General features: G+C 46.6%; 1 protein-coding gene across 6 annotated transcripts in view; it reads right to left on the minus strand.

The window, feature by feature from the left end:
- Positions 1–22,547, minus strand: part of MCAM (melanoma cell adhesion molecule) — a 52,969-nt gene that overhangs the window by 16,442 nt on the left and 13,980 nt on the right. For 5 of the 6 annotated variants that reach the window (XM_083713989.1, XM_083713985.1, XM_083713988.1 and 2 more), the window contains 7 exons: positions 9,785–9,915; positions 6,842–7,055; positions 5,390–5,460; positions 4,170–4,257; positions 2,670–2,849; positions 1,278–1,405; positions 49–202 (listed from right to left, as the gene is read on the minus strand). In XM_083713989.1, the coding sequence (XP_083570115.1) occupies positions 49–202; positions 1,278–1,405; positions 2,670–2,849; positions 4,170–4,257; positions 5,390–5,460; positions 6,842–7,055; positions 9,785–9,915 (966 nt within the window). The remainder of the gene's footprint in view (positions 1–48; positions 203–1,277; positions 1,406–2,669; positions 2,850–4,169; positions 4,258–5,389; positions 5,461–6,841; positions 7,056–9,784; positions 9,916–22,547) is intronic. The other variant, XM_083713986.1, reaches the window with a different exon arrangement.

The following is a 22,547-nucleotide window of genomic DNA, read 5'->3' on the forward strand; positions in this document are numbered from 1 at the left end:
ACCCGTCAGGCCACTTTGTACTGAATAAAACCCGCAGGTCCTACTCACAGTTCACCAGCAGAGTCACGTTGGCCGTCAGCTCCGCAAACGTAACATCCTGCAAGTCAAGCACTTTGCACAGGTAGACTCCACTGCGCTCCTTGTTGATGTTGTAAAGGTGCAGGAACCCCTGTTCAGAACCCTGTTCGGTGGCTTCCTCCTCCTAGCAGAGTGCAAGACAAAGGAGGACAAAGGCTGAACCTGCAAGTTGATGTGACAACAAGGAGGAAATACTGCCCAGCCAAGAGACCCAGTCACCAACATCCTATCTATCTTTTCAGGGCAGGGTTACATTTTCCTGCTGCTCCTCCCAGATAGTTGATGGCCTGTCTGTTTCAGGTTTCTGATTATTTTTTACCAGTGTTTTTTAACTCAAACATGCATTCGGGGTCCCATCTCTTCATCTTGTACTTTTTATCTGCATGGTGGTAGTGCTTCTGCTGCAACCCGCCTTGAATCAGGGGATGACCCCTCAGCTGAAGACCAGTGTGGTAGGCAGCACTAAGCTAGATGGACCTAGGGTCTGTGGCTTGGTATACAGCACCTTCCTCTGTGCTGCAAGCTCACCTTCATTCTTTTTAAATTATTATTAAAGATTTTCTTGTTTTACAGAAGTATGCGTAATGTCTCTCGTATTTTTTCCATGTAACATTTTTACAAATCCGTTTCATTTCTTGAGACATTAGGGGGAGAAAAAAAAGGGGTGGGGAAGATGGGTGGGGGTGGGGTCGGGTGGCGATGTTTCTATTATGCTTAATGTATGTAGGGTTTAGTGTCAGCGTTGCTTGTGCTGTTCACTTGTGTTCCTTTGGTGGTGAGAGAGGTTGGGGTTGGCCTAGGGTGTGGTTGTTTGTTTGTGATTGGCTGTGGTGATCTTTGTTTTCATGTGTGAGTGGGGTGGGTGGGTGTTTTGGATCAGGTTAGCCATACTGATTTGTATGCTGTTGGTGGATTATTGTCATTGTCTTGTTGGGAGCCATACCAGGGTGGCGTCTTTTTCTGTTTGTCCCCGTGTCAGTTTCAGTTTATTGGTTAATTTTTCTAGTAAGGCTGTTTCCCAGACTATTTGGTACCATTGGTCCATGCTTACTCCTGACAGGTCTCTCCAGTGTCTGGTTATGGTGTTTCTGGCTGCTGAAAGTAGGTGGGTTATGAGTTCTTTGTGGTGTAAATGGGCATTGTTGTCTTGGAAGATGTTTAGTAGGGCCACAACCCCCCTAGACGCAATCAAAGCTCACCTCCATTCTGTACAAAGTATACAGAGGCGGCGGATTCCCATCTGCTTCGCAGCGCAGGGTCACATTATCTCCCTCCTTCACATCCGGGCCTGGAGCATCAATCACGAAGCGGAGACTCTCAGAGGGGTCTACAGAGAGGGGCAGGGGGAAAAAGAACCTTCATTCGCCTTCTGGTGCTTCTCCGAATAAGCGCAGACAGAGAAACTTGGGAGACACAGCAGATCAAAGAATCCTAATAGCTGGAAGTGAGGCTTCTCATCCAATCCCGTGCAATGCAGGAATCTCAACTAAAGCGTCCATGGCAGATGGCCACCTAACCTCTGCTTTAGAGCCTCCCAAGCACAGAGAGTCCACCACTTTTCATGGAGATCTGTTCCGCTGTCTAAAGAAACTCATACTGCTAGATAGTTCTTCCTGATGTTTAGTTGGGACTCTCCTTTCTTGTAACTTGAAGCCATTGCTTCAGGTCCTAGCTTCTGGAGCAGGAGAAAGCAAGCTTGCTTCCTCCTCCTTGTGACAGGCCTCTTTTCCAGGCTAAAGAAACCCAATTCCCTCAACTGTTCTTCATAAGACACTTGGTTTCCAGACCCTTGATCATCTTGGTCGCCCTCCTCTGCATATGTTCTAGCTTGTCAATATCCTTCTTAATATTGTGGCACCCAGAACTGGACACAGTATTCTAGATGTGGTCTGACCAAGGCAAAATAGAGCAGCACTATTACTTCCCTTGATTGGGATACTTTCCTTCTGTTGATGAAGCCTAGAATAACATTAGCTTTTTTTTGCTGCTGCATCACACTGCTGACTCATGTTAAGCTTGTGGTCGACCCCTAGATCCTTTTCACATGCGCTGCGCGTAAGCCAGGTGTCCCCCATCCTATATTTCTCCATCTGTTTCTTCCTGCCTAAGTTAGAACCTTACATTTGCCCCTATTGAAATTCATTTTGTTGTTCTGGCCCAGATCTCCAATCCATCAAGTTCATATTGAATCCCAATTCTGTCTTCTGTGGCATTAGCTACCCCTCCTAGTTTGGTGACATCTGCAAATTAGATGAGCATTCTCTAAATTCCTTAATCCAAATAATTTATAAAGAGATAAAGAACTGCTGGGAGGGGCAAGGAGGAGGGGACTGCTACACCATTTTTTTATGATTATGATTATTAAAATTTATATACCGCCCAATACATGTCATGCGTTTCCCCCCAATAACTGCACCCATGTAGCTCCCCTTAATGTACTGGTTGGTCCTCAAGGTCCTTTGGGCTGTGGGGTCCTGGGTTTTGGCCCCAAAGTCCATCCCTAGTTGCACTTCTGCATGAGGCTCGGTCTTCTCCTTTCTGAGACTTCCCAATGAATGTGCTCAGTGCTGCTAAAAGGAGCTCAGCCTTACAATGAACGTCGACTTTGAAGCTGTCCGACTTGGATGTCTTGTTATTCCCCATCAGGGTGTAACTGACTTGGCAGTAGAACTCAGCACTGCGGTCTTCTTTGGTGACTTTTGCCGAAAGGGTGCTGCGGACAGTCCACAGGCCACTTGATTCCTTGATGAGCCCGGGACGGATCTCAATTTCTGATTGAAAGAGGAAGAGAGGAGAGGTTTAGGAAGAGCATTTAATTCGTGAAAAGTGTGCATGGGTAAAAACCCGCTGGAGGAAGGGTCAAGTAGAAGACTATTCTGAAGAGCAGCTACAAACCTTACATGTTACTCTGCTAAGGAGCAGTTTATGCTGCAAAGGTCACCTGGCCTTGTTTCTCCAGCTAAGATAACCCTTACTGCAAACTCAACATACTGGCATGTGCTAATGCAGGGGTAGGCAACCTAAGGCCCGGGGACCAGATGCGGCCCAATTGCCTTCTAAATCCAGCCCATGGACAGTCCAGGAATCAGTGTGTTTTCACATGAGTAGAATGTGTCCTTTTATTTAAAATGCATCTCTGGGTTATTTGTGGGGCCTGCCTGGTGTTTTTACATGAGTAGAATGTGTGCTTTTATTTAAAATGCATCTCTGGGTTACTTGTGGGCCATAGGAATTCGTTCATTATTATTTTTTTCAAAATTTAGTCCGGTCCACCACATGGTCTGAGGGACAGTGGACCGGCCCACGGGTGAAAAATGTTGCTGACCCCTGTGCTAACAATTCACAGATCTGTAGCCCTGATGTCTTGCTTTTCCCATGAGCTGTGATGCCCCATATTGTATCATTTAACATATTATAACCCACTTTACAGGCAAGATCAACTCCCATGGCAGCTTATGATTACAGTCCGCCCAATATAATTAAGGATAATTAAGCCACTTCCTCCAGAGGCCGAGGATGGAGGGAGCTGCCAATGACACCAGAGGATGGGTGATGGAGATGCCGATCCATGAAAGCAGCCCTTCTTTCCCCTGCTGAGCTGCCCCAACTTGTACTATTCACCCATCATTACTCATACTGTTCTGCAGCCAAGACTCTGCCTTTTGGGGAACCATGGCCTATTGTCACAATTCCCTTGAAGGACCCTGATTCAGACCAGGAACTGCAGGCACTGGAGCAAGAAGATGACAACGGCAACTCAAGAAAAAAAGAGGAGGCACGTCCTTCCAAAGGCAGCAGCTTGGAGCCCCCATAGGAACAGGGCTTCTCGTGAGGAGTAGCTGGCCATCTTTGCCTCTGCTTAAAAGCATGCTGGGTAGGCAAGGAAACTTGATAGAATAACATCACAGCTCCTGTGCCACACTGGAATTCTTAATATGCATCTTCAACTTGTGAACCCTGGACCCTTGTGCCTAGACTGGGCCTAATTCCTGCTAACCCTTTGCCTTGTAATAAGCTTCTGGACTGTACCCGGCTTTTCTATGCCTCCAAGTCTGCTTTAATAGATTTAGCTTCACCTGATAATGACTCACCATTCCCATCCAGCTTCAGAGGGACTCCATCCTTGTACCATGTGAGGGTTGGTGTTGGATAGCCATTGCGGCTGGTGCAGGTTGCAATCTGAAAGATAGACAGACTCAAACACTCCATACTCTTCAGAGCTTACAGTCCACGGATTCAAATCCCAGACTAATTTATCTTGTTCCATTCCAGATCCAGACCAGATTACATAAAAAGGCTTCCTGCTAGTGCAACAAAACATCACTTCCATAAATCAAGGCTGGGCAGTTGGCTCATAGTCTCCTTTACGATATCTTGATAGTTGTGGGCTGTGCAAAGTCTCTTAACGCACCACTGTGTTGTACTCCTAGTGATTTTTTGGTGCTAAAATTACCTTCTTGCTGCTTCAGCAAAAAATGTAGTCTTTACTGAAACACCCCCCCTTACAGCTAGCAAGTCAAATTTGGCTCTCTTGAGAAGGTTAGGCTTTTGGCTGGAAAGAAAAACCTGGACATACAAACTGTCAGGCAAAGGGAACTCTGGCCTGGGCTTTAGGTGGTCAGTGTGTGGAGTCTCAGCGCACTGCCACTCCCTCTCCCTTTCCATTCCACTGCTAGATGAGACAAAAGGGCTAGGATGTGCCTCTAGGTTAAGGTTACCAGATGTCCCCGTTTCCCAGGGACAGTCCCCAGATTTACAAATCAGTCCCCATACTAAAATCCGTTGAAGTTGAAAAGTGTCCCTGGATTCACTGAAAAAAATCTGATAACCTTACTCTAGGTTTAGCCTGGTTTGAGTGTAATACAAGGAGTACTTCTACTGTCTGCAGACCCCCACATAGCCAAGGATGTCTACTTTGTGCCCAAACAAGAGCAAGGAAGCCCGAACCCTTTACTGACCACTGGTAATCCTACTCAGAACCCATATAGTTTTGGAGACATCTCAACATTTACAAACTTGCCTGCTGGACCAAAATAACTACAAACCTACAAAGTGTATATTTTTTAAAAAAATATTAATAAGCAGAGAAGGCCAAGGATGGAGAATTCTGTGGCAGATATCAAATCCAACTTTGTGAAGTGCAATTGCCACATATAAAGCTTTAAACAACATAGGACCCAAATAGGTGAAAGACCATCTCCTTCCCTACTTGCAAGTTTTTAAAGTTGTATATTAATTTGGGACCTTGTGGCAAAGGGCAGGTAATTAATAATAATAATTGCAGGTGCACTAAACACGGCACAGTTCTTACCTCACTCAAATGAGGGTCTCCTGTGCTGATACCACGATTAGTCTTCTGAATCTCAGGTTTTTCTGGAGCTTCTAAAAGAAGAAAGTAACCAGGCAGGGCTAAGTGGTGAGGCAGAAGGGAATAAAACAAGCACAGCCTAGACTGTCTGGGCATGTCCTCTTACTGTGCAATAAGCCCCATGGGCAAAATGGGCACACAATAAGCCCCCTTACCTTCAGTGTCCCATCAACTCTCTTCTCTCATATCCTAACTCACCCCCATCAATGACCTTCGTTCCTCTGGCTACACCACCATTCAAAGGTATTTTCCCTCTTCAAAAGGCTTCACTATTTCTCCCCTTCTTGACCATAAGCCTGGAACAGACTCCAACACAACCTGCACAAGTCCACCTCTCTTACTTCCTTCAAATCTCTCCTCAAAACCAACCTTGGCGCACCCCATATTCTACCATAACCAAGCTTAAGTGTGTTAACTGAAATAACCATATATTCATCCTCTGGTCACTTCTCCCTCCCCTGCCCCAGTGTTGGACTTAAGAGATGTAAACTCCTTGGGTCCTGTTCTCCTCTTCTTAGCAGAAGATCATGCGCATGGAGGGCCCAATCCCGAGCCTTGCACATTAGTAACTCAAGAGGGAGAGGAGAGATGGGTTGTTTGTCCCTCTTCTGCTAGCCCACCCAGTTCCCTTTCTGGTCTGGAGGAAGGAGGGATGGCTCACTGTGTTCCTCCTCTGCTAGGCAACTGGCAGAAGGCAATTATTTTACTAGCCTGGCTTAAGGTCTGCATTTCCATGCTAGGTGCAAAGGAAGGGTCTTTCCCCTCTTCCATGGTCACCATGAAATAAACAAGAATTATGGACCAGCAACTGTTGTGGGCTTATTTACAAGGCTGACCTCTATAAATATTAGCGCAAGTGGGTTAAAACCCAGCCTCCCCAGTGCAAAAGGCTGCTACCAAACTGCAGAAGAACAAAGTTTGGGTCCCAGGGTGTGTTCTGAAGCAGCCACCTTTCTGAATGTGAGGAGACCCGAGTCTGATCAGTATGTGGGAACCAAAAGTGCACCACACCTTGGGTTCCCTTACGGGAGGAAGGTGGGATACAAATGCCAAACCAACCCACGACTGTGACACTAACAAATGCCATGAGCATAGCGAAAGTGTCATGATAACAGAGGCAGAGGGGGCATTAAAGAAGAAAAGCTTGGCGCAACGACGCATCAGGCGCGCAGCCATTCTGTGAGGTTCAGGGGACCACAGTGGTGAAGGATGTGCCTCCCAGTGACTAACAACAAATCTAGTTGGGATGAAGGGGGCGCTGTGTGGTTGCCTGTGGACAGTTAAGCACATACCCCACTTGCAATCCAGCAAGGTATGCAATCCGAGGAAGGTCTGGATTGCAAAAACACTGTGTATTGCACCTGTTGTAGGATAAGGGCCCCCAGTACCACTCACTGGAGACACGCAGTTCACTCCGGTTCTCAGCGACGCCGTGCATGCCGAACCCCACCTGGCACACGTAATTCTTGGCATCCTGCAGGACCACCTTGTTAATCTTGAGGAAGAAATCAGGTGTGATGCTTAACCGGTCATTGGGAGGCTCATCTTGGTGTTCTTTGCCCTGGACCATGTAAATGAGCTTCTTCCTTTCCATTTTGCCCTTCTCCATCTAGAACATCAGGGGGAGAGAGATAGCATGCACTACAATGCCACAGTGCAAAACCCGACCCTCCCATCCAAGGTCATGCATGCCCTACTGCCAGTGGCCAAGGCCAAGTAAGGAGAGGATGAGTGTTTGAAGAGAGAGAAAGCACCTGTGGCAACAGGACTTGACAGCTGTCCATGGGTGGAGAAGGCCAGGAAGGGTTAAGAGTCCTGACTTCCGAAAGAAGTCTAGGTGCTGTTCAGGAGCACACGGACATACAAGCTGGCAAATGGCTGGGAGAAGCATGGAAGGTTGGTAACACGCAGGAGGAGTTCGAAGCATTTCCCCCCCAGTTTAGGCCCTCATCTATGAATGAAGCTCAACTTCTACCGTTGCTGCTGTTTAAACAGCTGCCCGTGCTTTTACACATTTAAAAGATCATTCAGTCCATTTATGAATGGACCAGGAAGCGTGGGTTTGTTTCTGATGTCACAAGATTCCAACCAATAAGCCTAGTGCATAGATTGCTCCTGCCACAAACAGCCTCCCCTTGATCTCAATTTCCTGAATGTCTGCATGCTCTCTCTTTTGCACTGATGTTCAGAAGAGATATTCTGAATATTTTAAAGTGCCTTTAACTGTGCTTTACTGAGAATTTTAATGCTTTTATATTTTTGTAAACCACTTTGGTTTTCTTACAATCAAGTGATACATAAATTTTGTGAAATAATAAATAAATAAATAAGAAAGAACGAACAAAAGAGATATACTGAAGAGCAAAAAGTGCCATCTATTGAAAAAGAAAAGAAACTCACAATAAATCACTTTTGATTTTAGCTGCCAACACTCCATTGCACAACTTCATTAGGATGTGCTTTACAGCTGCCCCTATTTTTAAAAAACCCTGGAATTTTTTAGGCCACAATCTTATGGGACTAAGTCCCATTGAGCAGGACTTACTTCCATACAGGCATTCATAGGCTTTTACTATTATTGTGTCTTCCAACATGGTGGCTTTGTGCATTGCCTTCAATCAAAGAATTTTGATAAATGCAACACACAAAGTGGTGCAAATCTAGCCAATTATGAAAGTTTACTTAAAAATTCACCAGTATTTAAAATGTCTAAGGGTTAGAATGAAATGTTCCCTGGTGCCTACACTTATAGAATGCCTTCATTCAAATAAATCCCAAATTTGGTTTACTGAAGTTTCTTTGAAACAGGGTTAGGTCACGGTGGAGGAGCTTTCTCCTCCTAGAGGGACTGCCCAGTGGGTGATTTGCCACACGATGGCAGTGTGGGAAAGCCTATAAGAACTCAGTCCTGCTGGATCAGAGCAAAGGTCCACCTAGTCCAGCATTCTGTTCCCACTGTGGCCAACCAAATGTTTATGGGAATCCCACAAGGAAGATATGAATGCAACAGTTCATTCCCACATGTATTCACCAGCAAGTGGTATTCAAAGGGCAATCTGCCTCTGATATAGGAGTCATGATATTCTTGTCCTCTGTGAATATTCTAATCCCCTTTAAAACTGCCCAAAGTTGGCAGTAATCACTACATCCTGTCACAGCAAATTCCATAGTTTAACTATGTACAGTGTCAAATACTTCCTTTTGTCTATCCTGAGTCTTTCCACATTCAGCTTAACACAGTAAAGACCTCAGCCCAAAGGAATTATGCTGTAAGGCTAGAGACATAGGCTTGGCAGGAGAGGTAAGAACTAATTAAAAGGCAGTGAGGATGGGGGTAGAGGGGAACCTGGTGGAAGCAGAGAATGAGAGATTTCAGTGAGACACAACAAAGGGTTGCTGAAAAACGGGATTTAAAAGGGAGACCAGGGGAGAGGGGAATATGATTAACGCACAAAATCCAGCTTTGGACAAAGTGGACAAGCACAATGGAGAATGAAGGGGCCAATTGCAGATTGTGAGTTCAAGCCCCATGTTTAGCAAAAGATTCCTGCATTGAATCATAGAATCATAGAGTTGGAAGAGACCACAAGGGCCATCGAGTCCAACCCCCTGCCAAGCAGGAAACACCATCAGAGCACTCCTGACATATGGTTGTCAAGCCTCTGCTTAAAGACCTCCAAAGAAGGAGACTCCAATAGACTCCATTGCAGGGGGTTGGGACAAGACGACCCTCGTGGTTCCTTCCAATGCTATAATCCTTTGATTCCATGATTCAGAGTGTTCCTCCAGAGTGACAAATAGCTCTGCATCCTCAAAAGCTTCCATTCACTTTCAACTCTGGTTGAGCCCAATGAAAGCACAAGGACTCAAGTCCTCTTTAGGTGTTCAGTTTAAAATACTCAAGAAAAAGGTGTGTAAGGAACTAGGTGCCCATGCACTGGCACTACAATGTCCCCAATACATGCTGGGTTCGACAGCTGCCCTATCCCCAACCTTAACACATTGCATCAAAAGGGGCTTTCTATGCATGCTCAGCTGAATGCACTTTGAAGCCTCCTCCTAATTCTGAACCCTGATAGTGCAGAGTTCCAGACTGTGGGGATGGTTCTAAGCAGGTTCTCTAAGCAGAATGCACTTAGAAGCCCTCTTCAACCTTCCACACTCAACAGGAGAAGGTCAGAAGAGGAGCCCATAGGGAAGTTGGGAACAAGGGTAGAGAACATGTTCCTGGCCCGCTGTGCACTTCTTGCCTTCACAAGTTAAGGAGGGGACTATGGTGTTTCTCCATTCCCAACCCTCTCCCCTAAGCAACCTTTCCCAAACCCTCTTTTGACTTACCGAGTACCAGTTGACGTAAACGTAGCTGCCATTCTCTGGGAGGGCGAATTCGCATTTGATAATGGCTGTATCCCCAAGCTTTGCCTCCACCAAATCCGGCATATAGACTGCCACATTGCTATCCGCTCCTCCTGAGAAAGAGGGGGGGGGGAACATTTGAGGTAAGAACTCCAGGCAACACCTCAGCTGCTTTCTAGGGAGAGCAATTTTTGTCCTCCCTTTCCAATCCTCTCTGGGAAAATATACAGTCGTACCTCTACTTACGTGTATAATCATCACCATCCTAACCTTACGAGCAAAGTACCTCAGAGCATGTGCAGAGTACACTTCCTTTATGAATGTTTCCCAGTTCATGATAGTGTGTCTCTTCAGTTGGAAGAGGCTTCCACCTTATGCAAGAAGCCAGCAAGACTTTCTAATTCAGCCACACACCCTGTATCCCATCCCACCCTCAAATCATCCCCATGTGAGGAATTCTATATTACACTAAAAAAACACAATTGCTTCCACTATTTTATACTGAAGACTAGTTTCCCCAGTAAAAAAAAAAAAAAGTATCTTCTCCCTTGTTCCATTTCCCAGAGGCTGGTGCATTTCTTTATTTTCCCATCAAGATGCATATACCCCTTAATCAGCAAAAAAGCAGTTTACATAGAACAATATAAAATATTCATAATAAAATGCCGATAAGATCAAACTCGAAAAAAGAAGTAGACATAAAATTAATCAAAAATTCACAGGTGAATGGTAGGAATCCTTTCGGTGAGTCACATAACTGGCTTTTTCCCAGGCCTATCTTGGCCCGGGGCTTTTATTCTTATTTTTAAAGTCTGGAAGGACAGGGGAAACAGCAGCTGTGTTTCCTCCAAGATGCACACACAGAGGCTGCTGTTTCTATCAAGCCCAAGAAAGGGAAATTGGCTGCACCCACTAAAGTGACTTTCCAGATGCTGTTTGCAAGGGAACAGGTGGAGGATCCGGAGATTAGGCCCCTACACAAGTAGGTTTCTATTCAACCCCAGCTGCGGGCAGACCTGCCAGGCTGCTCCAATTACCCTCTTCTCTTCTTCCTCCTCACCACCAGCCATATCCTGCCCGCCCATTCCCCACCTCCCATTTGTTCCGCGATGACATCACAGATCCCCCAAGCAGGATGCTGGACCCGTCTGGGGGGATATGGCCCTTTTGTTGAACATCTGCTGGGGTTTGATTCATCCAGACAACAGACAAACAGAATAGGCTTGGACGTGTATATATGGCATTACATGTGCATTTAGCTGGTGGGATTAGAGTACCACCCCACCCCACCTCCATCCTACAAGGAAATCCCAAATTACTTCTGCTGGTGTTCTTTGCTTTATCTGGACAAAGCAGATTTGGGGAGGGAGGGAGAGACGCCAGTGTTGTTTCCATGTGTTACTGAGACACTGCTTCCACAAACAGCGAGAGACCTACCCACCACCAGGTCCCAGGGCAGCTTACAGCAATTTTAAAAATCAGCATTAAGAACTTACAGTCACAATAGCAGGGTTGGTCCTAAAACACGTCCATTAGATGTCAAGGCCAAGGGTAAAGAGGTGCATCTGCAACACTGAATTTAAACTATATGTTGAAGATGTCAGATGGACCTCTTTAGAGAGGGAATTCCACAGCCTAGGGCCTCTCAAAGGCTTCCACCATGACCTCCAAACCTCTGAGGGTGGTTGAACTACCAATAGGGCCCCATAGCTGATCCTAATGCCCAGGATGGTCTGCAGGGAAGGAGGTGGGTTTTTTCCCCAGATGCCTCTGGAAAGGCCAGAAGCAGGATATGACAGCAAGAACCCTCTGAGAAGACCTGAACCCCTAAAGGGGAAGGCTGGAGAAGACCACCATTGCCTTCAGTGACTATCTCATCTTTCTCAACTTGCTTATCTTCCCAAGTTCCTATAGCCTCATCTTAACAAGAGTTAATCACATGCATCATTTTTTGACAACATTATAATTCTGAATCAAGGACCCACAAGTATGGTGGTCGGAAATTTAATTCTGACAACCAGCAGGGAAAGGCTCCGCCACAGAAGTAACACACACAGCCACCAACCACACAAGAGAAGTAGGGAGCGGTTCTTCCAAAATGGCGCCTTGATATGTCTGAGACTGGTGTTCAGTGCCCGTATCGTGGGCTGCAAGGGACAGACGGCCACAAAAGCCCACATTCTGCCCATTGCTTTTTTTCTCTTGGAATACCCCCCTCACAAGGCAGCAGAAAGAAAAAGGGACACCTATTCTCCACTTGTGAGCAAGAAATAAAAAATAAGAAAAGGAAAAGGAAACCCATGATGGGCATCTGATTGGTCACTCAAGATCGGTGGCCATTAAGAGACTACAGTTCTATAAAGCTCAGCCATAGCTAATGTAAGAACATTATGGAGCCTGGTTCCCAAGTCCTCTTCCCACAAGTCACTTCCAGACAACCTGTTTTATTTAGCATTCACTACAACTTGCTTGCTAGGAGGCTAGACAACACTGTGTCAAGCAAATGTTATCCAGCACATCTTCCTGTCACCTCCTTACCTCTAAAAGTCCTTTTTAAAAAAGGGAAGACATTTTGTTGTGGTGTGTAATTTAATCCCACCTGAAAATAGTGAGGTGGGAATACCCAGAGACCAACCAAATGCCCATGGAAATCCTACAAGTAGACAGGAACAGGATAGCACCATCTCCTTGAGTTGGAGGGTGCTTGTTCTGAATATAGAGCTCCTCCTGCCTCTTAAAGTAACACTGGACACTTTTATTGCTTTTTCCAAATGCAGAGGAAGGGTCACAGATGAAAACCCTCTTGTGCAGCTTTCAAGACTGCTGGGCCCTCTTGTTTGTTCAACTCCCCTGTTTGACAACTTGAGCAATTTTTACATTAACACCAGCCAAGACTCAAACTTCTCCTTTCACTGGTGCGTGCCGTTCACCATTTCTTAAATTTCCTCTTCCACAGACTGAGAAAGCAGCACCTATAATTTGGTTCTTCCATTTCTTTAGTTTACTGTAACAGCCACTGGGAGCCTGGTAACTTTGGGATCTGTAACTCAAAATGTATGAGAGGTGCCAACCAGCACAGTTGTGCTGGCCAAGGCTGGTGAGAGCTGTAGTCTCAAACATCTGGAGGGCACCAGGTTGGCAAAGGTTCTACATGAAATTTCTCCACATCCTTTAGGTCACACACAACTGTGGACATGGGTCGCCTGGTCCCATCTATCATATTTGCTTTTTATTGCTGAACCAGCAAAACGTCCATCCAATTGGCAGGGACATTTATGAAAATCCTGTTATGAAGTTGAGCCATAAGCCCAGTGGATGACCATTTGCCCTGTCATGTAATGTGTCACCAAGCCAGCCACAGAGTCATGTTCTAGAGCCAGCCTTTTACTAACTAGCTGGTGGTTGAGAACCATTGACACCTTGGTCCATGCCTGGCTGGAGATGAAAATTCTACCAGCTAATGGGCAGGCAGCATGGCAGAGAGAACACCAGCTCCTTCATGTATTTGGTCCTCAGGATTTTCTCCAGGTGATACTTCCTACTCAGCCATTCCTTGCCTGGCCAGAATGTGTCACTAAGCTGTGATAATGCCTCTCCCTTGCCAGGCTGGAGGTTAAAGATGGGTGGTTTGAGTATGTAGAAATTAGTATATTGTGCAAAGGTAGCGTTTACATCTTTTAATGAGGTGAAAGAGGAGAGCGCAAAATATGGTCTGAAGCTCAACATCAAAAAATAAGATCATGGCCACTGAGCCCATCACCTCCTGGCAAATAGATGGGGAAGAAATGGAGGCAGTGAGAGATTTTACTTTCTTGGGCTCCATGATCACTGCAGATGGTGACAGCAGTCACGAAATTAAGAGACGCCTGCTTCTTGGGAGAAAAGCAATGACAAACCTAGAAAGCATCTTAAAAAGCAGAGACATCACCTTGCCAACAAAGGTCCGTATAGTTAAAGCTATGGTTTTCCCAGTAGTGAGGTATGGAAGTGAGAGCTGGACGATAAAGAAGGCTGATCGCCAAAGAATTGATGCTTTTGAATTATGGTGCTGGAGTCCCATGGACTGCAAGAGGAGCAAACCTATCCATTCTTAAGGAAATCAGCCCTGAGTGCTCACTGGAAGGACAGATCCTGAAGCTGAGGCTCCAATACTTTGGCCACCTCATGAGAAGAGAAGACTCCCTGGAAAAGACCCTGATGTTGGGAAAGATAGAGGGCACAAGGAGAAGGGGACGACAGAGGACGAGATGGTTGGACAGTGTTCTTGAAGCTACCAGCATGAGTTTGACCAAACTGCGGGAGGCAGTGGAAGACAGGAGTGCCTGGTGTGCTCTGGTCCATGGGGTCACGAAGAGTCGGACACAACTAAAAAACTAAACAACAGCAAAGCGTTTGCATTCATTGAGCCACCCCACTTTTGCCCATGGACATGCCCACCACTGGAATGTGGCCCCCAGAAAGCTGCTCCAGAACAGAATGTGGCCCTCAGGCTGGAAAAGATTCCCCACTACTGGGAAAGATGAACCCTGAGCACATCCCTCAATCCCTTCCGACTGCCTTCCTTCCTAGCTGCATACTTGTCCCCAGCCCTGGATGGAGGAACTAAGTCACTCCAAGGACAACAGAAGATGGTTTTAAGCGCTGCAGTCTTTGATGGAAGGAGATGCAGGGAGGGGTGGAGAGGGGTTGGAGCTTCAACGTGGAAGGGATGCATTGTTAGAAAGCACCCAGCCTTCAGAACAAGGCCTGACATGCTTTATGACAAGACTTTGGTGTTCTCTGACAAAAGGCAGAGAGAAATATAGAGGGAAAGGGGTGGCTCGCTTAAATGGCTTGAAAGAAACTAGATACTATTACTGAACCACGCAAGAGAGAAAGCAAACATGCTGAGTTGACTCTCTCCTCAACCTGTCCCCTCTTCCTCCAGCCCCTTCTATACACCCTCAAAGCATCTCCAAGGAGTCAGGGAGGAACAGACGGAAGCTTGCAGGTGGGCCGGTGGTTGGGCTGATTCCCGGCTCAGCACAGATAATGGAGCCTCTGGCTGGACTCCAGGGGAGAAGTAATGAGTTCAAATCGATCTGATGCTATGGTTGGGGCTCCGGGGAGCGAAGGCAAAACAGAAGAGAGGGTAAAACAATTTGCAGTATATTAAACAGAGTGGTAACCAGACCTGTGGGAGAAGCTCCCTTCGCCCCCTCGCTGTATCCATTTCAAATGACCAAGAAAAGATCCACAGAGACTGTATCCCTCAAGGACACATGTCCCTTTCCCCCAAGATTGGATCCGGCCCATCTAGAACTCAGCCAACAGTATGAATGCCCAGCTAGAGAACAAGATCCCCGGAAAGACAGCCTGCCTTCTCTTGGTAGAGCTCACCCGAAATTACTAATTGCAGATCTGAACCAGGGTAATTAAAACCAGGGTTTTTTTTGGGGGGGGGGGGAGAGACAAGGGAAGGAAGCCCCCCCCCCCAGAAGATAGAAGGAACTTTTGGATCAATACAAAAGACTTTGGCGCCAGAGGTGAAAGACCCAGACTATTAAGCAAAGGAGTTGCAGGGGAGACTGGCCTCAAGTTTGTGGTGTGCAAACACAGACGTTTGCTTAGCAAACAGTCAAGACTGATGGAGACAAAAATTGGGTGGAGCAATGGATATAATTTTTACTCCTTTACAGTAGGCTAGCTCTTACACGCTCCCTTTCCTAGTCTGCACCCAAACCAGAATAATAATAATAATAATAATAATAATAATAATAATAATAATATATTTATTATTTATACCCCACACACTCTGGGCAGCTTACAGCATATCCAAAAACATAATGAAACCATCAGGCATTAAAAACCTCCCAATATAGGGCTGCCTTTAGATTAAAGAATTATCAGAATTCAAGGCAGGCACAAACACCCCTAAGGAGGGCGGGTGAAAGGCTGGCCTAGGGAGGAGGCCATAAAGAGAGGCCTAAAGGGCCACATTTGGCCCCTCAGGCATCTAGTTCCCCACCCCAGTGTGATCCCATTGAGTCAGGGTGATGTAAACCACCCCCCAACTCACTTAAGCAAAAGGTTAATAAAGGCAGGAAACCATTAGTGAGCTGCAAAGGAAACTGGAGCATAAGCTTGCAGTGAGGAAGCCTTAATGGCGTAGAAACCGTAGGCAAGGAATGATGGAGCCATCTCTCTCTGGCAGGAAAGCCCCGCTCTCCATCACGGAGGGAAATATGAAAATCTCTCTCCCTCTCTCTCTTGCAGCCCAGTTACTGTAAATTGCAATCAATATTCACTACATTTAGCCTTAAAGACTATTATAACCTCCATCACAGCAAATATATTTCTATACAACAAGGTCAAGCCCCCATCATAAGCTTGCAGGAAGCCGGCATAAGACTGGGCAGACTTCCCCAAGACTTCTAAGAACTGATCTTTGTGGGATCTCGAAGTCTACAGCAAAAAAAAGAGGAACCAAAATTTCAGACATGTGAGGTAGAAGACTGGACTCTGGAGGGAGAGGAAAAACAAAATAGATGGTGAATGGAAAGAATAGCAGATTGCAAGGTAAGCAATCAGTTCACACCACTGGCAAGGTATCTGTACCCCTTGGCAGCTGTTGGGTGGAGAGGAAGAGAAAGAAGGGGGAGAAGGAAAGAAAGAGATGGGGGAAAGGGGTACCCTACTTTGGGGTCTGGTTCTTTCTGCTACTGGCTACATCGCTCCCCACCATCAACTCTGGCCCCCAAAATACCCCCCTCAAAGGGATGCACATCCTTTGACAGGGGGAAAAACAGTCCTCGTATCCGTGGTCCATTGGCTGCTTCTGGGTGAACTCTTGGGAGCTGGTGCTTCACCCAGCACCCCTTTATCCTAATATTCCAAATTTGGACTGCCCCCTCTGCAGCACAGAAAGAGAATCAAGGAAAGGAAAGGAAGAATTATATTTAAAAAATATCAGCCTAAAATAGCCTGCACTGCAGAGGTCGATAAATAGATGGAAAATGTGACACAGCTGAAACATTTTGACTATACCGACTGTCAGAAGGATGGAATTTATGAAGAGAGCCAAAGCAGATAAAAGAAAAAAGAAAAGAGGTTCTTCATTATTGGGGCAATTGAGACAAAAGTGAAGGTAGGAATGGGCAAGCTTTCAAGCTTCGCAGAAATCTTCATCGCAAAACCGCCTCCATTTCTAGACTTTGCTTCCCCCTTGCCTGGAGGACAGGAAGCTGCAAAGCCAAGTCAAGCCACGCGAGGGTTGATGTCAGAATACCAGTCCACCCATGTGCCCTCCTCATCCATCTACAAACCCCCCCCCCTTGGCACCAACCATTTCCTGCCGGTGCCATGAGCTCATGGCCCAAGAATTGCCTAGCGTGCGCCACTCAGCACAAGTCAGAAAACGTGCCTTTTGTTAGCCCGCTGTCCGAAAGCTGGCACCCGGCTCGTGGCTGGCACGTCAGATCAGCTGCTGCCAACGCTCTCAGGGAAAGGAGGGGGTCGTGCATGTGAGGGAGGGGGCGCAGGCCAGTTGGCGAAAGTGAGAGCTTGGTCCCACAAGCAGTTGGGACAGATGGAAACGGCAAGGGGGAATGAACTTGTGAAAGGTTTCTTCACTCCTGGTGCATTTCTGTTTAGGAATCACGGTCCCAACCAACTTCATTCTTCTTCTACACAGGGAACTCGCTCACTAGGCAACCCACCCCCCAGGCAGGCCTCAGGCCTGAGGAAAGAGTTCAGAGGGGTCCACCCCTCCTCTCCCCTCCCTCTTTTTGGGAAGGCGAGTGGGAGCCCGCCAACACAATGGCTTTATTCAGGGCGCAGAAGGCCGCAAGGAGCCCTGGGGAACTTTCCAAGCCGGGGCAAAGGACACAGAAGAGACTGGCTGGAAACAGAGACCCGATTCTCCACGAAAAACGTCTCCAGTTTCCAAACGCCCACCGAGTTCTGCCTGAACGAAGGGAGTGGGTGGGGGAAGCAGAGGAGGGGGCTGTTGAGGTTTTCGAGCCCAGATCCGTCTGCAGCAAAGGTCCTATGCAGGTCCCAAATGGGGAGGGGGACGGCCCTGTCCAACTGTGCTGTCAGATAAAAGCTGCTCAAATGAAAACCCCCCAAAAAGGTCATTTGGGGGCATCTAAAGCAAGATTCCATGGACATGAAAATGAAGTATAGACACTATATGCTGAAGACTCCAATTCTGGTGGGAGCAGAGGATTAATCCTTAACACACATATAGGAACCATGACACTGTTAACAAGTCACTTTAAGAATACACAAGATTAGAAAATTAGCATTACTCTGTCTATTTAGCCCTGTCCTTTCTTCTCCTGAAATCTCCTTCCCTCTCTTCCTCTGAGAAGAGAGCTGGGGCATTTCTGGCAAGGCTAGTCTGAAGTTAGGTTTCCAACCCGGCTGCCACTGGAAAGCAATTCGCTACACCTTTTGCCATTTATCCACCCTTTTGAGCACTCTCAACTACCTCAATTTCATTTATTTCATTTATTATTCCCACCCTGTCCACCAAGGAGCCCGGAGTGGGGTGCATGGTCCCTCCCCTTTCCTCCTCACAATGACCCTGCGAGGTAGGCTGAGAGCATGGTTAGCGCAACGTCACCCAATGAACTGTAGAGCTGAGCAGGGGTCTAGCAGCCCGCAGCTCCCCCTGTTGCCAATTCAACACTCTACCTCAGGAAAGGGGTGACCTTTCAGGTGTTGCTAGACTACAGCTCCCATCACCCCCCCCCCCGAATGCTGGCTTTGCTAGCTGGGCCTAATGGGAACTGTAGTCCATTAACATCTTGAGAGCCACAGGTTCCTCAACCCTGATCAAAGTGATCATAGATTCGAACCACCAACCTTATGATCGCGGGGATTCGAACCACCAACCCTATGATCGGCAAGCCCTAGGCTTTGTGGTTTAACCGCGTCCCTTCTGGTTAACAACCAGATATTGAGGTGCTGCCTACTTAGGTAGACCACTGGAGGCGTTCTAGGTCATTGCTTTGCATGCAGAAGGGCCCTATATTCAATCCCTAACATCTCCAAATAGCCAGTACCAACCACTCATTGCTCAATCTGATCAGAGCCAACTGAACAGCATCTTCAGATCTGGTTTGGGTACAATTGGTACAGGCTCGGATTTAGCACCGAAGTGAAACTGAGTATAGAAAAAATGTTGGTGTAATAGTCAAGCCAAGCCTTTATGGAATTCATTTCCAGTATTAACCGCACAGCCCACAATTAGAGAGATCTCTGCTTCCACGAAGTCCAGGCATCCAGACTTTTAAATTCCCAGGAAATACAGTACTCATTAACTGGCAGGTAATTGCATGAAGCCACAGCGGGGCTGAGCAGGGTGGGGAAACAGCACAGAATTACGATTAGAAGGGGAAGATGAGAAACCGGCAGATCATATTTTACTTGCTTTTAGCTAATTTTGCCAAAAAGAGCTAAGCCAATCAGGCACAGAGCAACATTATAATGGAGCGGCAACTGGCAGACCTCTGAAGGAGTGGGGGGAATCTGAGAGACAAAGTCGCAACTCCTACATCTATGGCAATGGAGGGGAGCCAACGTGGTGCTTTCCAGATGCAGCTGAACTATCATCCTGGGGCTGATGGGAGATGTAGTCCGACAGCATCTGGAGAGCAGATTGGCTACTCTTAACCAAGGGGGATCTGCTTTATTCTGAAGCCAGCATTCTTCAAATTCTGGCAACTTAAAAACAAAAAATCCAAATGCTGTACGAGGTTATTCATTGAGTCCACATTTATATCCCAAAGTGCAGGTTATAATCTAAAAGAAAACAAGAGATTAAAATGCCACTTAATAAAACCTCAAACCCTCTAGAAGGTGCTTACATTGACATACAGAGCCCGAAGTGAGTTGGGGCCCCACATTTCTGAAGTATTGACTCCTCCCATGTTCAGGTGTTGAGATCTGAAGGGAAGGCACCGACAGGGACTTCCGTGTAGTAGCCTCCCGGTTGTGAAATGCCCTCCCTTTTGAGCTGCTTCTGGTCTCATCACTGTACAGTGGTACCTCAGGTTATATACGCTTCAAGTTACAAACGCTTCAGGTTATAGACTCTGCTAACCCAGAAATAGTACCTCGGGTTAAGAACTTTGCTTCAGGATGAGAACAGAAATTGCGCTCCAACAGCGCAGCAGCAGGAGGCCCCATAAGCTAAAGTGGTGCTTCAGCTTAAGAACAGTTTCAGGTTAAGAACGGACCTCCGAAACAAATTAATTACCGTATTTTTCGCTCCATAAGACGCACCAGACCATAAGACGCCCCTAATTTTTGGAGGAGGAAAACAAGAAAAAAAATATGCTGAATCTCAGAAACCAGAACAACAAGAGGGATCGCTGCGCAGTGAAAGCAGCAAACCTTCTTTCTGTTGTGGCTTCTGGGATAGCTGCGCAGCCTGCATTCGTTCCATAAGACGCACACACATTTCCCCTTACTTTTTAGGAGGGAAAAAGTGAGTCTTATAGAGCAAAAAATACGGTACTTAACCCGAGGTACCACTGTATACGTTTCAACACTGGGGTCAAGAGGACTCACCATTCTGCACAAGCTTTGGGTGAAGGAGGTCAGAAAACCCCTTCCATTGCAGCACTGTTGCTCTTTCTCACTGCCACTGATTTGGTTCGATTTATGGTCTAGTAAGGTTTATGCATTGTTTGCTGTATTGAGATGTATACAAAAAAAAAAAAAAGGTAAAGGACCCTGGACGGTTAAGTTCAGTCAAAGGCGACTATGGGGTTGCAGTGCTCATCTCGCTTTCAGGACGAGGGAGCCAGCGCTGGTCCACAGACAGTTTTCCGGGTCATGTGGCCAGCATGACTAAACAGCTTCTGGTGCAACGGGACACCGTGAAGGAAACCAGAAGGCATGAAAACGCCGTTTACCTTGCCGCCACAGTGGTACCTATTTATCTATTTGCACTGGTGTGCTTTCAAACTGGTAGGTTGGCAGGAGCTGGGACAGAGCAATGGGAGCTCACTCCATCACGGGGATTCGAATGGCTGACCTTCTGATCGCCAAGCCCAAGAGGCTCAGTGGTTTAGACCACAGCCCGTCCTGGGACAGCGTAGTGACGGGTGAGCTAAAAATGTGTACATTAAATCTCCCATCTTGAAGAGATTGGGCAGGAAGCTTTCGCAAAAACCTACAGGAAAGTGTAGCTTGCTCCTTTTGCCTTCAACATCTCCTACAGTGAAAGCAGCACATGAAATGGCTTTGTTAGTGTGCATTTAGGTGTTTGTAAGAACACACCTCAGGCTTTAGCTGAGAAAAAATGGCATTCTCTACGCTGGAGGAGTTCCCCATCATCAATGAGGGAGGTGACAGTTACTAGCATGTCCCAACCACCTTAAGTCCAGGACCCTGCCTTGGACAAATCACTATCCCTGGCTCAGTTTTCCCAATCCATACAATGGGAACATCAATGACCCTACTCATGGCGGAGATCAAATCAAAGTCTAAGAAGCTATTAGCAAATGAAAGAACTGGCAGAAGGGTGGGAAACGGTGGCAGAGGGCAAGCAATCAGTTTTCTACCTGAAAAGGAACTGCAGGAAAAGGGAGAGAGAAAAAATGAATGTGTCAAAATAGGTCCGGGTGGAAATATAACTAACAGAAAAAGCCCTTGTTAGAGCGAGAGCTGGGGGGGGGGGTGTCTTTCAAGGGGGGGGGGGGCTGTGTGCCAGATTTGGAATGGGAACAATCTGGACGTTTCAGCTTTCCAGCTTCGCTCACTTCCCCAGCCCAGGCCCCATCTGTCTGGCGTTTGCAGCTCAGCCTCCCAGGTGACAAGTCCTGCAGCCCCAACAATCATCAGAAGCAGGCCTTTTGTTGTTCACATTTCTTTGGCAGGTGAACGTGGGCAAAGGAAGCTTCTGGCTTGGAGCGTGTGCTTGTGTGCACACAATTGCACACATATAACGTGGAAGGAAAACTCTGTCTGTGAAGGAGAGGGACCTGTCCTTGCCCACAAACAGATTTTATTTGTTTTGGGATGGATGTTTCTAAACCTTCCCCCAAAGGCAAAATAAATTAAAATATCCCAAACATCAACCTCAGCTTTAAGAATATTTATTTTTCCTTTTTTGAAGCGCAACACTCAACTGCTATCTTTCATTTTCTGCTGACCAGGCCGATCTAGTAGGAACCGAACAAGCACAGAGACAAAGCACTGTGGCTTGCACGCTCAAGAACCCTGTGATGTAGGCGACCTGTTTTCCTGCATTTTCTATATGACATGGAGCAGAGGTGTGTGGAGAGAGTGGTTTGACCAGAGAAAGTTAGTGTCAAGGAGAAACCAGTTTTCACTCAGAACTCCAAAGCTAAAGCATTTGAGCAAGGCTGGGGGCTTTTTTAGAAGAAAAATTGAATACTAAGGAGTGGCACAATACATTTATTCGCAGTATGGAGAAAAAATTAGTTTTTCCTCCCAGTTTCCCATACTTCTAGAACTTGGGTCCATGGCAGAACTTCTTCATACCCTGTCTAGCTAATCAGCAGAATTCACTGCCCTAAGATGTGCTGATGGACACATGACCTCAAATGGCTTTTAAAGGGGGCAATTAGACAAATTTATGGAGGCAAAGAGGTTTACCAATGGCCACTAGTCATCATGAAGGCCAAGTAGAACCCAGGCTCAGGGAACAACAGTGGGGAAAACTCTTGCCTCCAAGCCCTGCGTGGTGCTGATAATGCCAAGGTTGCAGGTTCGATCCCCGTGTGAG

This window comes from Podarcis gaigeae (genome assembly GCF_964106915.1).
Source record: "Podarcis gaigeae genome assembly, chromosome: 15".
Lineage (NCBI taxonomy): Eukaryota > Metazoa > Chordata > Lepidosauria > Squamata > Lacertidae > Podarcis > Podarcis gaigeae.